Source organism: Lipophrys pholis, assembly GCF_963383615.2.
Source record: "Lipophrys pholis genome assembly, chromosome: 14".
NCBI lineage: Eukaryota > Metazoa > Chordata > Actinopteri > Blenniiformes > Blenniidae > Lipophrys > Lipophrys pholis.
In genome coordinates, this window is record NC_137633.1 from 8,683,217 (window position 1) to 8,700,318 (window position 17,102).

General features: G+C 41.5%; 1 protein-coding gene across 1 annotated transcript in view; it reads left to right on the forward strand.

Annotated features, from left to right (window-relative positions):
- The window catches only part of kiaa1109 (KIAA1109), a 95,245-nt gene that overhangs the window by 52,134 nt on the left and 26,009 nt on the right, over positions 1–17,102 (forward strand). Inside the window, exons 50-64 of the mRNA XM_080480345.1 lie at positions 731–994; positions 2,771–2,864; positions 5,921–6,127; positions 7,031–7,266; positions 9,171–9,415; positions 9,514–9,619; positions 9,927–10,024; positions 10,191–10,379; positions 10,519–10,687; positions 11,094–11,305; positions 12,424–12,507; positions 13,314–13,512; positions 14,358–14,421; positions 14,632–14,854; positions 16,637–16,813. Coding sequence (XP_080336471.1) covers positions 731–994; positions 2,771–2,864; positions 5,921–6,127; positions 7,031–7,266; positions 9,171–9,415; positions 9,514–9,619; positions 9,927–10,024; positions 10,191–10,379; positions 10,519–10,687; positions 11,094–11,305; positions 12,424–12,507; positions 13,314–13,512; positions 14,358–14,421; positions 14,632–14,854; positions 16,637–16,813 — 2,567 coding nt within the window. The remainder of the gene's footprint in view (positions 1–730; positions 995–2,770; positions 2,865–5,920; positions 6,128–7,030; positions 7,267–9,170; positions 9,416–9,513; positions 9,620–9,926; positions 10,025–10,190; positions 10,380–10,518; positions 10,688–11,093; positions 11,306–12,423; positions 12,508–13,313; positions 13,513–14,357; positions 14,422–14,631; positions 14,855–16,636; positions 16,814–17,102) is intronic.

A 17,102-nucleotide genomic window follows, 5' to 3' on the forward strand; every position in this document is an offset into this window, starting at 1 on the left:
TGCATCGACTCCTTTTCCTTTGATAATGACAAGGTTCTTAACTTCTGTGGGGATTCATTCTACAATTGTCAAAAAAAAGTGAAACAATAAAATCTATCTTTACCCTTGCATCATCATTATTAGTTGCTGCACATCATGACTGCGATCAGTAAAAAATTATGATGTTTAGTTATTACTGCTGATCACGCAGGTTCCTAACCAGATTCCTCCTCCGTTTATTTTCCCTTCAATGGAGCAAATATTTATGACCTCCTGGCAATGAAAATAACTGAAGAAGGAGGAATAAGTAGAGCAGAGGGGGCGCATGCATACCCTTAGATGAGTAGTTAATACCTAATTATAATTGTGGCACTGGGCTTTTTTTTTTTCTGTGTCACAGTTGATGTTTGTGTTATTTCTTCATTTGGCTTCACTTCATCCTGATAGGATATCTTGCGGTTGTTGTGACCCCCACATTTCCCCAAGGAGACCATTAAGTGTAGCACAGGAGGCTGTGAAGGCTGGAAAGGGTTTCACCATACTTGGCTCACTGAGAGAAAGACTTCCTCTGAAGCTAAAACTGCTCTCAATGTTTTTTTTTGGGTTTTTTTTTCTGTGGTGTAGATGTCATCACAAACTAATGTAGGTCAGTTAGTTAGCAATAGACAGGCTACTTCTTAAACAAACGACATTGGGAAATTCAGAAATGTCGCTGATGCTTTTCTTCCCACCCGTCCATTTCTTTCTGCAGAAGGTGGGCGTCGCCCCTCTGAACCTTTCTGCAAGGTGATCTTTGAGAACGAGCAGCAGGAGCAAGCCACGCCCAACAAGCCACCGGGCGCCGGCGGGAGGCGGCGCAGCCTGGTGAGCTCCGAGCCGCAACACGTCACGCTCATCGTGTTCGGGATCGGGATGGTGAACCGCACCCACCTGGAGGCAGACATCGGCGGGCTGACCATGGAGGCCGAGCTTAAGAAGATCCACGGAAGCTTCACCCTGAAGGAGAAGATGAAAGGTGAGGCCGCGGCTGGGAATGTCCAGCTTAAGTGTCACTTTTTAAACTTTGTATGGCGTCTTTCATGCTGGTCAGAGTGACAACTAATAAGATAGAATAAGAGGAACCAAGCAGGGATTAAAAAACGCCAATCTACGAATACAAACTCAAGATGAAAACCAAGAATCATAAAAACTTTGTGAAATAAAGCAGCGTTAAAGATAGTTTGAGAGTATAAATAACCCAAGTAGAGTATTTAAATGACAAAAGAATGGTGAAATAGGGTATAAATGTATATGAGAATAGAATGGAACTGTAAAAATGAAGTAATGAAATAAGGTAAAAAAAAAAATATTAAATACTACTTTTCATTGCCCCTACCTTCCCATCTTTTTATCCCATAAACCAACTCGGACTCCAATTTGGAAGCAGACCCATACTCTTAAAGCTCCAACAGGACACTCCACGCGCAGTATAGACCAAACTACACCTGGATTCTCGGGTTATTCTCTTGAATTGTTTCAAATAAAGTATTTACCCAAAGTTTTTTTTAAATTTGCTCTGACAATATTCAGCACAAATGTCAAGAAGTAAATACAAATAAATGACACTCCTGACTTTGAAATTATTCACATTGAACAGCTTAACATTCAAAACCTCTTTTAAATAAACACTGAGAGGAATAACAGGATGGAGCGTCATGTTTCCATGACGACTTTAAATGACAAAATATTTTTTTGCTTGTGAGCAACATTTAATTTTTTTTTCATCGAACGAATAAAGCCTGATGAGAACTTTACTCAACTGGAGACGCTTCACTTTTTCCTGTGTGTAGCTGAGCATTTAAAAAGTATTGGGTGCTGCTCTTCAGAGTTTGAGAGCCTTCTCAGCTCAAACGTAAAAGACGATATTCAGTCCGCCGATTGCTTTCATGTATTCATATCATATATTGGATTACAGCTGCTCTGAGACCACTTTTTCCAGCGGTTCTTGAGGCGCCTGATTTAGTTTCTTTGCTTAGTGAGCGGGGGGGGGGGTTATGTATTCTTCAAATTGCAACCTCTTACATTGCGATTTGACTTTACAGTTCAATACTTGCCAAGCCCCAGTTTGAAATGAAATTCAGATCCTTTACAGGAGTCCTGAACTATTTAAACTCGACCCAGAATACTTGACTCTTTAAATTAAAACGAGACTCTTTAAAGTGAATATAAAGTCTTTGAATCAGACAGTTCAAACATATAGTTTAGAACAAGTTTTAATGGAAAAAAGAAACACAAACGGCATGTTGAGGGTGTTATTGACACAGGCCTTGATCGCCAGATAATGTACAAGCAATTTATTCAAGTCAAACATATTCAGAATATAGTATACAATATATATATTCTCCACATGTTCTCAATCATAAATTATTGACCTTTCAATATGAAAGCTGTTCTCTCATGAAAGCCTTCATGTTTACAGTCTACCGTGCAATATTTGGGTTTCTAAAAATATTTTTTCATAAATCCGAAATTCATTCAGCGAGCTGTCATCTATAAGAATTGATCTGTGCTCACTATGATTATTATGCTGCTTGGTGTTTCGAATACCAGAAGACGTTTATTCAAGCTTTAGTTTTGGTGTTTCAACAGCTACTCGATGTTGAATTTTCATGTACCCATGTCTTGATCAGTGTATAGATTCAATACTCCAGAAGAAGATTGAGATGTTACTCGAGATTCTTACTTGGTAAAAAAAAAAAAGTTTCCTTTCATCTGATTAATTTTTTTTCCCCCGCCCCTCAATGCACGCCAGATATCCTGCACCAGAAAATGACGGAGACGTGTGCGTCGGCTCACATCGGTGGAGTGAACATTGTTCTGCTCGAGGGCATCACACCTGACATCCAGTACGTACTCTTTCTCCTTCACCTCAGCTATTTGATGAATGCTGTTGGAGAAAGTTTCTCACCCCTGAAGGACGATATGAAGAAGGAAAGCCTGAGCAAAGGTGAAGGCGTAATTACACTTAAAATTGTAGCCCCAGCTAACGCATTGAAGTGTATTGATCCCAACTGTTTTCTCGTCAAATTGGCTGTTATACATCGCAATCTCCTGGCTTTCTAATTGGAACTGTGTGGACGCTGAAGCAGGTTTGATTTATTGTTTGGTATGCCGTCCCAGGTGAAGGATTATTTGATTTCTACTAAGTCGTTTACGACACAAGGCCAACCCAGGTCCTACTAAGCTGAACTGAAAACACTTATCTTGAGATACCCAACTTTACTAAATTAACATTGATTAATGTGCCCGACTTCTCACTGAGCACATTTTTACATTTCTTTGCAGAGAATCCAAACATCACTTTATTTTCTTTTACGGCACACAACTTCCTCAAAAACCAGCCTTGGTAATCAGGTTACACGCCTCGTGTGTTTGGATTCAGTTTGTTACTAAAACAGATGACTTGTTTAACAGAGGCTCCCACTGTGAGAGGAAACGTGAGACTTAATGATGTTTTCATGCTTTTAAACGTAGCTTTTCACTCCTTATTTGTTACTGAAGGGTGATTTTGTTTGATATAAAATGCTGTACTGAACCAAACGCTGTTTGGTTTACTTGTTTATGACATACAGCCTCTGTACAACGAGAGGAAGGCGATGTATGACGCATGCCGTTTTTGTGGACTGATCTATTATGCTGTTTTGACCTGATAATTTAATTTAGCATATTTTAGTACTTGTAGAAGGATAGAGGTAATTTTCAGGCCTGTTCTTTGGTATTATTTCCTTACTTTAATACGTATATTTTTGATTTGAACCTAACATCAACCCGCTATCATAATCAGTTCACTTTTTAGCGATTTATTATTTTTGCTTGATTCTGTTTGATTCCCATAACAATATATTTTTATATTTGCATTGTGAGGGCCATGCAAATGCGACCTTCAGTTCTAGATTGTTTTATGTATGGTCAGCTGCACAAGACGCAGCATGTTTCAGCAGGGTGCAACGATTGGACATTACTGTTGGCGAAAATATTAGAACACAAAGCGAATGTGTAAGTGAATGTGTTTTTCGCATAGTGGCACAAACGTTTTATAATGCTGTGACTCTTTATCTGTTTTAGTTAAATATTCAAACACATTCCCATCACTGTTTAATAGAATGAGTAACTGATTTCTCTGTATTGAAATGGGACAATTATTTAATGTACTTTTGTTTACTAAGCTGTATTAATTAGCACTAGGTAGATTAAAGGATCTCTCTTTTCCATATTATATGTTGGCACATGTTTACAAAAAACCTCTTGTCAATTTAAAAGCTCACAACTAAATTACAGCGGTTTGATTGTTTTGTTTCTTTATTATTGGATTTGGTAACTTATTATTAAAATAGTCTATAATTAATCATCTATCAAAGCAGTTTTAGGTCGATGTCCTACATTCCAGACACAGCAGAATTGAGTAAGATTGTGAAGCTGATGTCAAATTACCCTAACCTAGTGCTACATGCCAGCAGTTATTAGAAAAAAAAGGTTGAAATGGTCAGTATGTCATGGACTAAGAATTGTTTTGAGCTGCAAAATGGAAAGAAAAAACAACCTCCAAATGACAAGAATATCTTAGTGTTGTACTTAATGAACCCTGAATATTTTCCTAAACGTTTGAATATCAAAAGCAAACATAAGAACCTCACTCAGCCACTCTGATGCGCTAAACATCTTCTTTCTACTGTGGATCTCGATTTCCACTGTCTGACAGCTGTTTCACACTCTGTTCTGCCTTTTTGCTTCCCCTTTTAACTCTTCCTTGCTTTCTCTTCCAACTACTTTCATAGACTGGAGGATTTCCCAACATCTCCCACCAGCACTGCTAAACAAGAGTTTCTGTATGTTCTGCATTAGTTAACCTAAACAACCCAACTACCTTTACTGTACATCCTTCATCTGTCTGGGTCACCTGTCTACCATGTGTATTTACAGTCGCCTTCGCAAAGGTTGAGATGAAGTGACTGTCATCAAGATGAAGCCATGATAGTGGCCAGATGCTTTGTTTTGAGGGTTAACTAAAGTCCCGACAAAAAAACGCATTTGATTTTGGTAGCAGAAGTTATATATATTAAATGTCAAAGTCCTCACTACAATAAAATGGTTTCTAAATGAGAATTGATTGCACTAATCGAACTAAAACTGATCAATTAAAGTACATATAATTATAAATGATCTACATATATACAGGGGGGGTTAGAGTGGATTGGCACGAGATGATCTGTGTGAGATCTTGACACCAAATCCTGACCCGGACGTCAAACATAAATATTGTCACGCAACAGAATTGTCTTGTAAGACACTTGTGATTACTGTGTCACGGTGATGTGATATCATCCTTATTACAAGCCACATATTGGCTTGTGGGCAACTGCTTTAAAGCGGCAGGCCAAAGAATTGTTACTTTTGACACAAGGCAAAGCAACAAATGTCAATATTTTAGATGAAGTAACCACATGTTAATTTTGCTGAAAATTACTGAAGCGAGCTGATTTTCTAAATAAGCCAACCCCTCAAACAGCAAACTGTTGCAGCTGGACTGAATATCTGTAAACTCATCTGTGTACAGTATCCATGTTCTTTCCAAATCTCATCATCTGACAAAATACTGGAATATCTGTTTGGCATTTCAGTATTAAGAGAAAGTCAACAGTACATCAGCCACCCCGGGTGAAATGTTTGTCCTTGAATGACACTTTTTTTGGGGGGGGGGGCAAGACATCTTTTATGTAGTGCTCATGTTTGGTGTACGGTTCATTTTTGGTTCTTCCACATTGTGGTTGCTCATTCTCCCTCCCCTGAATCTGCATGGTGCTCCTCTGTGTGATTTCCTCTCTCATCCATTCGTCAGTCCACTTCATCTCCGGGCTCGGAGCTATCACTCATGTGGCTCATCCAACGTCGTGTTGTGTTTCAGAACTGTGGTCAAATGCAACATCGCCAAGTCTCAGGCCCTGTACAGCGCCCAGCGGGGACTCAAGACCAACAACGCCGCCGTCTTCAAGGTGGGGGCCATCATGATCAACATCCCCCAGCATCCGGCCACTCTGCACAGCATGATGGTCCGCAGCTCCCACCAGCTCTCCAAGCAGATCTCTGATCTCATCCGGCAGCCCTCCAACGTGTATGTCTCTTTTTTTTTTTAATTTGCAAATCTCAGCGATATAACACTTCCAATTTCTACCTACCTACCAAAAGAGTTTGTTACTTATTAAAACAAGGTATGGATTAGGATTAGTTGGCATACACATTTGTTTTTCGAACCATATTTTTTACATTTGACCTGATGGTTTTGGACAACAAAGCCTCACTATGGGGTCTCTTGTAACAGTTGGGTGCTTGTGTTGAGGACTGAACCACACTTTATCTTCTGTGTCGCAGTTTTAACAGCTCCACTATTCAACAGCAGAGACATGTTACTAGTTTATGTCGCGTTTCAAAGTCATTAGTTGAATAGAGGCCTGAGATATTGACAGAACTGTCAGGTGTCAGGTGTCAATGTCTCTGGTCTCTGCCTCACGTGCAAATTCACATAATGAATGCATCCCCCAAGCCTTCATACCACTGGATGCGATTGTTTACTCTATCAAAGGGAAAAGTCAGTACAGCACAGCCACTCTGTCGCCTGCTTTCAGCGCCTGTGTGTGGCCCGTTTCCATGGTAATGTTCTGAATTATGTTAATATATTTATAGAGTTGTAGGTGTGCTCGGGATATTAAAGAACCTGTCTATAATTTGATATTCACTGGAATGTAAGGAGCTATCTGCCAAGCTCTGCACATTAAGGCGCACCTAACTGAATCAAAGCAGTCGTAGCAGTTTTTCAATGTGCGCAGGCCTCCTACACACACTTTACCCCCTCATTTATTTTGGAGTCCTTTAATGGAAAATGTGAAGTGCCACACACAGAATCCAGTTCAGACATTAACAGCTAGTATTTGATGGAGCTGCCCCCTCTTCATGTATTCAAATCACCACTTAAGTTGATGGAAGACGGTCTTGACTGTGTAAGTGTGTGTGTTCACAGTCAACCTCCGAACAGGGAGGACACCCCCACTCCACAGCCCTCCGAAAAGGCATCCAGCATCAATCAGACCCCCGTGGAAGCCAACGAGTTCCCCCAACTCCCCGAGGGCCTGGAGAAGAAGCCCATCGTCCTCAAGTTCAGCGCCATGATGGACGGCATCACCATCGGCGCGGCCCTGCTGCCCTCGCTCAAAGCAGAGTACAAAATGGGACGAGTCAAGAGCCACGGCATGACAGGTTCGTAGCAAAACAGAGGAGACACTGATCTTGGTGACTGTGTAAACCGGTAAAGACAGAGTTCAAACTTGTTAACAAATTACTGCCGTTTGGCATGATCTGACCAAACTTCACAAGATATTATTGAAATATATAAAAAGCTGCGTCTTATCTCGGATTAAGCAAATGCCTGAGCTGAAGCGTGACGAGATCTTCAAAAGAACCTTGGCTCAATAAACTTGCTGACTTAAAAAGCTTTGATTGTCCTCTGCGAATAAAATGCATGTAAATATTTAGAGCTTTCATGAAATCTGTCTAGTAAGTACACTTTAAAAAAATATATAAAAAATGATTAGTCCCCAGAGGGGGGATTTCTTCACCAAATCGACCCTTCAGTAGGCAACCAAACAGCGGGGTGGGTGAAGTCACTATGATTGAAGTCACTCCACAGCTGGGAACATAAACATGTGCATGGTAGGCGGTAGACAGCGATGAGTGCCGACTAATGAGTGCTGCAGGAGATTTAAAGAGAAATAAAATCCAGTTGAAATTAGTATCAAATAAGTGCTGCAGTAATTCGGTCTGCCACGTTTTGCTTCCTGACTGTTGAGTCGGGACGCTAAGAGGAGTTAGCCCCGAAGATATCATTAGCTTTAGACCTTGAGAGGAAGATAAGGGCTCCTCTGTATGGATCTAGTGCGACAAGGACATAGCCACAGGTCTATAGAAGGTTGCATTCATTCACAAGGATTTTACCACCTGTGTTAACCTTTCTTGCTTCAACCTCGACACAGCGGTCAGGGGACAGAGTGGTAAAGTACATGCCAGCTTTGGCGATAACTCTCTTTACATCTCTTTAACTTTGTAATGTCATTGCCTGCAGTTGAGGAAAGAACAAAGATATAAAAAATGAAAAACATTTTATGTGCATTTTATAATGATGCATTGTAGCGGGAAAGGACAAATGCAGCACATTACGGCCAACAAGTCTATAGAGCCTGAGTTCATTTTCAATAGGAAAGTAATAAGGTTTCTAATTCCTGGGGGCATTTTGGTAGGATTACAGTTTTTTTGCTTCTTGCTGAAATGTTGCAGCAGTGTGGCAAAAATACCAGTTAAAGGGCATAAAGAGCGACGAGGCTCTACATCGCCCGTGAATGGAAGTCGTCGTGAAGGCTGAAATGGTGACGAAGTTGCCTAAAGTCTCCTTTTCTCTTCCTCTCTGAGCTTTGAGGGTGAGAAAATTGGATGCGATTTGGCTGAGCATGCCTTTTTAGACTCCTGCTGTTTCATTGCAAAGTTGTCTCACTAGGTGAATTTTAATCCTTCTTGGAGGAAGAATTAGGCAAATGGACAAACGAGATTAGAAACCAAAAAAAGTGGGGATTTCGGGAATAACTATCTGTGGTTACATGAACTCTGTCTCTCACTTTATTGTTGAGCACGCCAAAGTTTGCTTAGTATTGTCTGCTGGTCAAATAGCCAAAACAGCAATATATATATACTACAAATGGATTAATTAATTGATCATTTTGTCCCTCCAATCTTTATTTAATTTAATATGGATTTTCTTTGACACTTTATTGATTATTTTGGGTAATCAAAACCGCGTCAAAGTTTGCTAACTCTACATACAAGGAGCATTGGTCTGCTGCAGTCCTCAGATTTCTGTGTTATTCAGAGAATTATAACAAGCTTGGACGCTAAGATTTTGGTCATAGTTTGTGTAGAGTGAAAAATTGATGATGGGAATATAATTCAAAGCCAAAAATAAACACCTTTGTGTTTACTTGAGTGGAGATTTTTTTGTGCTTAATGTTGAATTCTTAATGCTTCCAGAGAATTGAAGAAAAAAAAAAAATTATAATTGGTGGTTGATTATTGCATAAACTCTCATAATGTTGATTTTCTCTTCTTGTGATTAGGAGCTCAAACCAGTTTCACCTTCGAGCTGCCAAACCACAAGCTTTGTTTCCAGTCCAAAGTGTCCCCTGTGGACCTGTCCACCATGTCGCCGTCGGCGAGCCTCACGCTGCCCCCGGTCACGATGTCAGGCGAGTACATCATGGAGGAACACGAGAGTCACTCAGACCAGGGCTGTGCAGCAGACGAGTTCCCAACAAAGCAAGGCAACTACCTGCAAGGCAACTACCTTCGCTGCGTGGCTGAGGCAAGACGTCACTCGTTCACTTAAAGTTCTCTGCAGAAAATGCTGCTGGCTTTCAAAGTTATTTAAAATGGTAAATAACTGTCTTTTCTTGTGCACAGATTGGTTCATTTGAGCACAATCTGACCACAGACCTGCTCAACCACCTCGTCTTTCTGCAGAAGGTTTTCATGAAGGAGGTCAACGAGGTCATTCAGAAGGTGTCAGGTACGGTATTCTTCATCTTTTTATATTCACAAATGTCCCTGGAAGCTTTTCCACAGCTGCTACAAGCCAGCCCCCCCCCCCCCACGACTAAACAATGCCCAAGGCCCAGTCACAAATTCATTCATGTTCAGTCCCACAGCTGCATTGAGAGTAATTTCATCTCGCTCAGACTGATCAATATCATAGCCCAGTAGAAAGGGGGCTGGGCTTTACAGTAAACTCTAATGTGTGTCACCCTCATCGTCCCTCTGTCACTTTTGATGGAGCCCCTCGGTGAGCTGCTCTCGTGTCCTTGTTGTTGACTCAGGTGGAGAACAACCCATCCCCCTGTGGAACGAGCATGACACCTCAACAGATGCAGACAAGCCCAAAATCCTGCTTTATTCTGTCAGCCTCATGTTCAAGGTAACTCATGTTCAGGTTTTTCCTTAAGAATATAAAAGCAGACACACTCGGGGAGAGGCAACCAGGTCCAATTTTTGTGCCGTTTCAAGCAGCGAAAACCAGTTTTATTTTTGGGCTTCAGCAGGGCACAGAGGAAAGCTTCTGAGTATCTGTTCCGTGTCCGCAGGGAATCCAGATGACAGCCACCACCCCCTCGATGCGGGCCGTGCGCTTCGAGACGGGCCTGATCGAGCTGGAGCTGTCCAACAGGATCCAGTGCAAGGCTCAGCCCGGAGGCAGCAGCAGCTACCTCAAACTCTTTGGCAAATGCCAAGTTGACCTCCACCTGGCCCTGGGACAGATCGTCAAGCACCAGGTACTCATCAAGCTCTCACTGCTTGAGATTAGAGAAGTTTAGAAGTTAGATTTATGCAAATGTAAGAAAAAACAACAACTTTTCAGTGATGTTCAATTTCTTGTGGTTGCATCTATACTTCCTCTCTGTCGCTTTTCAGGTGTACGAAGAAGCAGGCTCAGACTTCCACCAGGTGGCGTACTTCCGAACTCGGATAGGTCTGCGAAACGCTCTGCAGGAGGAAATCAGCGGCTCCTCGGACAAGGAGGCCGTTCTCATCACGCTCAACAGGCCCATCGTTTTTGCTCAGCCGGTGGCGTTCGACAGAGGTTCAACTCACTTTTTATGCATCTGCTATTGTCACAATGGTCCAACACAAGCTTCCATTTTAATAGAAGAAATATAGTAGTCTCTTTCACCACCAGTACTTGCTTTTCAGATCAGGTTTCTGGTGTCCATATTGTGTTGTGTGATGCTGAGGGCGCACAGCAGGAAGTGGAGGTCTTGCTGTGAGACACTGCATAAAGTCATTTGTTGTTACAGCTTTATGATTGAATCCCACCTGACATTTACACACCTTAGAAAGCACAGGTTCAGCATCTGAAACTAGAAAGGCTCAAATTTGTTTTGTTTTTTTGACACCTCAAACCCTCACTCCACATGTTTAGATGACATTTAAGAATTTTTTTTATTTATTTATTTTTTTTAATTCCCCTTTTCCGTGTTGCCCTGCAGCTGTGCTGTTCTGGCTGAATTACAAAGCAGCATACGACAACTGGAATGAGCAGCGCTTGGCGCTCAACAAGGACATCCACGTGGCCACCAAGGAGGTGGTGGACAAGCTGCCAGTCATCCAGCAGACCTCGGCTCAGGCCTTCAGCACACTCTTCCTGCAGCTGACGGTGAACGATCTGGGGATTTGCCTGCCGATAACCAATGCGTCCCAGGTAAAGTGCGGCTACGCTTTGCTCCCAAGCCGCAGCAGTCGCCTCTTCACGGCGACCACAGTCACTTGTAGCGTTTTCTTGTTGAAATAACGCACTCTGCTACCTGTTCGCTTGAACAGGTTTAAACCTTTTTAGTGGTCAATAGATTTCGATTCACTGAACTGGATCACATTTGTAAACAAATTGAATTAACAGCAATCAGCTTTAAGTACAGGAACAATTATTCACCGCTTTATCCTGGCAATTAACAAACACGACTGCCACATTTGGTATAAATGCACATTTATTCACAGTGTGATTTACAGGCCTGACAACTATTTATTGATCTGTTCTGCTTAATCGAGCAATTCTGATATCAGTGTTTCCCCTACCACAGCTGTACCTCGCCTCATTGGTTAGCACATTGACGCTGTTCCCCACATGTTTTATTTATAACCGTTTCACTGTATCCCTGTTTTAGTTTGTTATAGACCGTTTTTTTTTTTCAGCGCTATTCTTCCTCACATTAAATTTTTGGGTGTTTGACTTGATATGTCCACAAAGAAGGTCATTGCAGTAACGGAATTAACACCACAGCTGTATACTTTATAGTACTTTGTAGTTCTTTTAATAGTACAACACAAATGCTAAATGTTTCAGTCAGATGGAATAGGACAGGGTTTTATAGTTCATCCATCTATGTATTTCAGAAAACGCAATATATTTTCTAATTTAAGTTATTGAAATTTGATTATTAATCGCAAGATTCTTACAGACCAGCAAATAAATTATTAAACACAGAATTCAAGAAAAATACCAATGCATTTCAATTTGAATCAGAATACAACTGAATATTTAGAGAATTCTGATATTTGATACAGCTCTACTGTTCAGTAATGATTTGTATCACAAGAAAATGTTGATTAATTTATGATTTATCACAAGACTAGATGAAAAGCCTGAAATCCTGAAAGTTATTTCATTCATAAAAACACAGAGACTATGCATACAAACAAGTGGAACTTTTCTAGGGGAAACACTGGATATTGATAAAAGTCAATGTCAGATATCGTGTTACACTTCAAGTGTGTGGAGATCTAGAAGATACACCAGCTGTCATGTTGCACTTATTTCCATAGAGAGGACAAGCACCAGCTACCGAGGGCATCCACTCTGAAACTGAGGCCAGCACATCAGTAGGCCGGCCCAAAAAAGCACAAAAAGTAACCTGAAGTTTATTACATCTCTTGTGATGGCTTGTTGTGGGACAATGACTTACTGTGGTTCTCTTTTTTGAAAATCTGCCATGAGTGCTCTGCTCTTTCAAACGGGCGGAGACACGGCACCGACCAAGACTTCCTCCTCTTATGCTGGCAAACCAGTGTGAACTGTGTCATCATGACCCAATAAAAGGTTCTGCCAGCTGCTGCCAAAAGTGTCTGCTGCTAAAGATGAAAGATGCTTTTTTAATTGAATACACTTCTTTCTTTCTTTTTTTTTTCCGCACACAACACGAGATCAGTGGTTCACATGGCGAGCTCTGCCTACTTTTGGAACAGAACACATGTGGACTCCGGGAAATTTCCTGCAGTAATTGCACCGAAGCTGCAGTCTGATTCTTATCCAACTCATAGAAATGTGTGATCATAACTGGGTTGATGATGAGACTGTCGTTTTGGGAGCGGTGCAGATTTAATCTAGAAATTCTTCTGTGATGATTTTTTATTTTTTTTTGTAATTCTACAGTCAAACACAATCTAACAAACCGGACAGCCTGGTAACATTTTACTCAGCAACACTAAAAGTCTATGTTGTGACAAACTTTTGTCGTGGATTTGGTATCTGCAATCAAAGAAAAGCAAAAAAAAATTATAATTTTTTTTGAATATTTAAAGTGAAGTGTTACCAGCTAAGTGTGGCTTTTCCAAGCCCATGGACGTGGGTTTTCCCTCTCTGTACTGCCCTCCCCTCCCCTGCATCTGCCCCTTCTTGGTGCCTTTCTGACCCTCTGTTCCTGCCCTTTCACCAGGCCAATCACAGCATAGACTTTGACACCGGCTCCGCTCTGGTCCTGACCATCGAGAGCACGCTGATCACCGCCTGCTCCTCCGAGTCTCTGGTGAGCAAAGGGCACTTCAAGAATTTCTGCATCCGCTTTGCTGAGGGCTTCGAGACCACCTGGGACGACTGGAAGCCGGAGATCCGGGGAGACCTCGTAATGAATGCCTGTGAGTAACACCGGCGAGCCCACTCAGTGTCGGTTTTGAAGTCACTGCTGTTGCTACTAATAGATGCCAGCGCGGCAACACATAGTAAGGCAAATTTACTCGGAAAAGAAAAATAAAGATGATTGTTTATTTTTATGATTTTCCAGTATGTTTGTCCACTGGGAGCTGCTGAAGTGCTTTGACCCAGAGACTTCCACTTGCATTCATGACAAGAACTCAGACATACCGACACTCATTTCATTATGAAAACTGTTTGAGAACGAAGGAAAACTTAAAAAAAAAACTTGCAGATTATGTAAATCACTTGTGCTTCACCTGTTTCTAACCGCTCTGCCAGTACTTAACTATTCAACAGTATGTATATTAAACTATTGGGATAGTCACTTCAAATTTATGAAACATTTCTGATGAGATGAGAAACATCTTCAAAACTTAAGAAACTGTCTACTAGGACTCTGTGTTATTTTATCTGCTGATGCAATATATATATTTTAACACGGTATTTATTATTTGATGTATCACAATAGTTTTTAATATGCCAGCAAGCCTGGAGATTGAGATATTCATTCAACGGTACTACAGCTGCTTTTATTAAAGGATAAGTGCTTTCAGCTGCGTTCACTAGGTGGCAGTGTTGTAGCCTATCCTCAGCAATTTTTTCGAGAGAAGTCGTCTGCGAGAAGGAAGTAAAAGCAGACTTTTCTTCCAGTGTCCACACACTAGGCAAACAACAAGGTGGATGAATAATTGAAATAGTTTTTTTTAGGTGTCAAATTATGTTAAGTCTTCAGCCCTGATGTTTGGGAATGAGGGTTTGAATCCCAATGTGTGTGTTCTGTATGCAGGTGTTGTCCCTGACGGTACATATGAAGTGTGTTCCCGGACCACAGGCCAACCTTCTGCAGGCAAGTTCTTTTACCTACGCTGCCCTGACCCATGAAATATAGATCACAACCTCTAGTCGCACCATAAGAAAGAGACAGCTGCCTGAAAATGTTTTATTATTAATTGCATTAATTTCACCCGTGTCCTTCATCGTAATATTTATTTATTTATTTCATTTCCCTCTTGTTTTCCGTTGCTTCCCGCATCTGGCTTTTTGCTGGTCATTACAGAAAGCAGCAGCGCCGGTACCTGGACTCTCAACGTGCTTTGGAAAATGTGCGGGATCGATGTTCACATGGACCCCAACATTGGCAAGCGCCTCAACGCTCTGGGCACCACGCTGACGTCGCTGACGGGCGAGGAGGACGTGGACGACATCGCCGACCTGAACTCCGTGAACATGGCCGACATATCGGACGAGGACGAAGCCGACTCCATGTCGCCCACTATCCACATGGTCAGGGATCGCTCTCTTCTTTTACACTTTTTCCCGCAGTATAGTTCTGATGAACAATTGCAATGAGATAAATACGATCACAAGAGAAATGAGAAGGATGTAGCTGTTCGCTGTTGAATCAGAAGTTGTGCTTTATGATTTCAGTCTGGGAAGTTCCTGGAAAAGAATTATAGAAAAGGGTTTTTTGATGTGAAATTGGAAGAAAGGAATGAACTGCTTATCTCAAGTTCAGGAAGAGTTTAACATTTTCTTGCAGCAGGTGCCATGAAAAGAATGAAAACACTCCATTTCTGTTGAGCGTAAGCACACATCTCCATATATTAGCATGTTGCCCCACATACAAATGTAAATGGTACTTTATCTAAATATAAAATAAGCATAATTTGTAATTATTGCTCAGCCTGTGGTTGTGGCATTTAAATTGATCTCTTGTGAGCAAAACCATCAGGGACATCTTTATTTGTCCAAATTGGTGTATATAATATGTGATTGTTGCTCTGTTATAACACTTTAACGCCTCTGTTGCAGAAATACTTGAACAACACTTCCTTTGCTCTCATCTCCCACACATCTCGGATTAATTTGTTACACAGTGATAGCCCCACTCTCAGAAATGCAGAAAACACTGATGCAATTATTGCATTTGATATATTCACAAAACAAACGTATAACAGAATCATTTGGTTTTGTATTAGATATGACATTTCTACAAACCATTGCAGTTACTGAGAGGCTCTACACCAGGGGTGTCCAAGCTCGGTCCTGGAGGGCCGGCGTCCTGCAGGGTTTGGCTCTCTCCTAGTTGCAGCCCATCTGATTGCAATGAAGGGCTCCTTATTGGGCTTTTTCAAAACCTTGGTGATGACATCATCATTAGATTCAGGTATGCTGAAGCAGGGAGAGAACTAAAACATGCAGGACACCGGCCCTCCAGGACTGAGTGTGGACACCTCTGCTCTATACCATCATGGTAGAAGTAGTTTGTTTAGCCGAACTGAAGCAGCATGAGACAGCTATGAGAAATAGGTCATCAGACCTTTAACAGACCTGCTCATAAACCCATAAAGTAAGAGTCTTTAAATAATTCCACTATTGGAGGTAAATGACAGAATGAGGCGGCTCAGAATCTGTAATTGTGAACATCATACGCACTTGTTTCAGTTCCACCTAGAAAATGAGGAAGACTTAATTATGTGATAATTATGTAATATTGGAAGACAAAAACTAAACTGTGTACATCATTTCAGCAAACAAAGAAAAAGTTTTAACTTCAAGCTCAATAAACGCAGCTTGATTTGACTAAAGCAGCTAATTTTTAAACGCAGTTGCATCATATTGTTTTTTTAAACCCTGAAGGCAGGAGCTGTATTATTAGTCATTAATATTGCATTGCTGATCTTTTTTTTTTTTTTTTTTAAACACACAGTTATAATAAGTGAAATTGTATTTTGGAAAACAACAGAAGTGGACAAATGTAAAGCGATTTCTTAGACTGTTATGTGTCTGACCTTGAGGTCAGCGGTTATAATTCAAACAGATGTACCTCAAACACATTTTAAGAAAGACCGTTGTTGGGGAAACCGTTCAGACTTCTGGGCAGATATTTCTTGATGCTCCCCAAGTCACAGGGCGTCACCGTCTTGAGTATTCCCAGAGCTTTTCAGATGTTTTGTTTTTATTCCATCAATATATTTGCACATCTCCTCCCTGGCCGACCTTCAACAGAAACCTACACACCTGAGTCGTTCATTCTTCTTGGTTTGTCCCTGCCGTTGTTTACAGAGTCCAACGAGCCAGTTCAGCCCTCGGCTGACCCTAAAGAAGCGTCTGGTTAACCGCATCCTGGGCCTGAGGGCCAGGCCACAGAGTGTATCAGTCGATGCAGACTACTTAAACTGTACAACACCCCCCCCACAAGCAGGCACTCCTCGGTTCCAAAGACCTGTCTCCTGGGCCTGTGTATGTAGCCCTCCCCTGTAGTGTGACTCCTCTCTGGGTTTTGACTCGGGAATGATGCTGAGTAACGCTGTTTCATGTTTCATCTGCATGGCACAACATTGCAGAACAGCGTTGCTCAGCACGTGCTTTTACTTCCCTTCCTCATCAGGCTTCAGTGATCATATTCGCTGTGGCGGTTCACTCTTTCACTTTGAGTGGTGATGGTGGTGGTGGGGGTCTGCTGTGTGAGGACATGATCCCTGGTGTTTGGACTAACGCATTCTAACCGAATCATTATTTCCTCAGACAA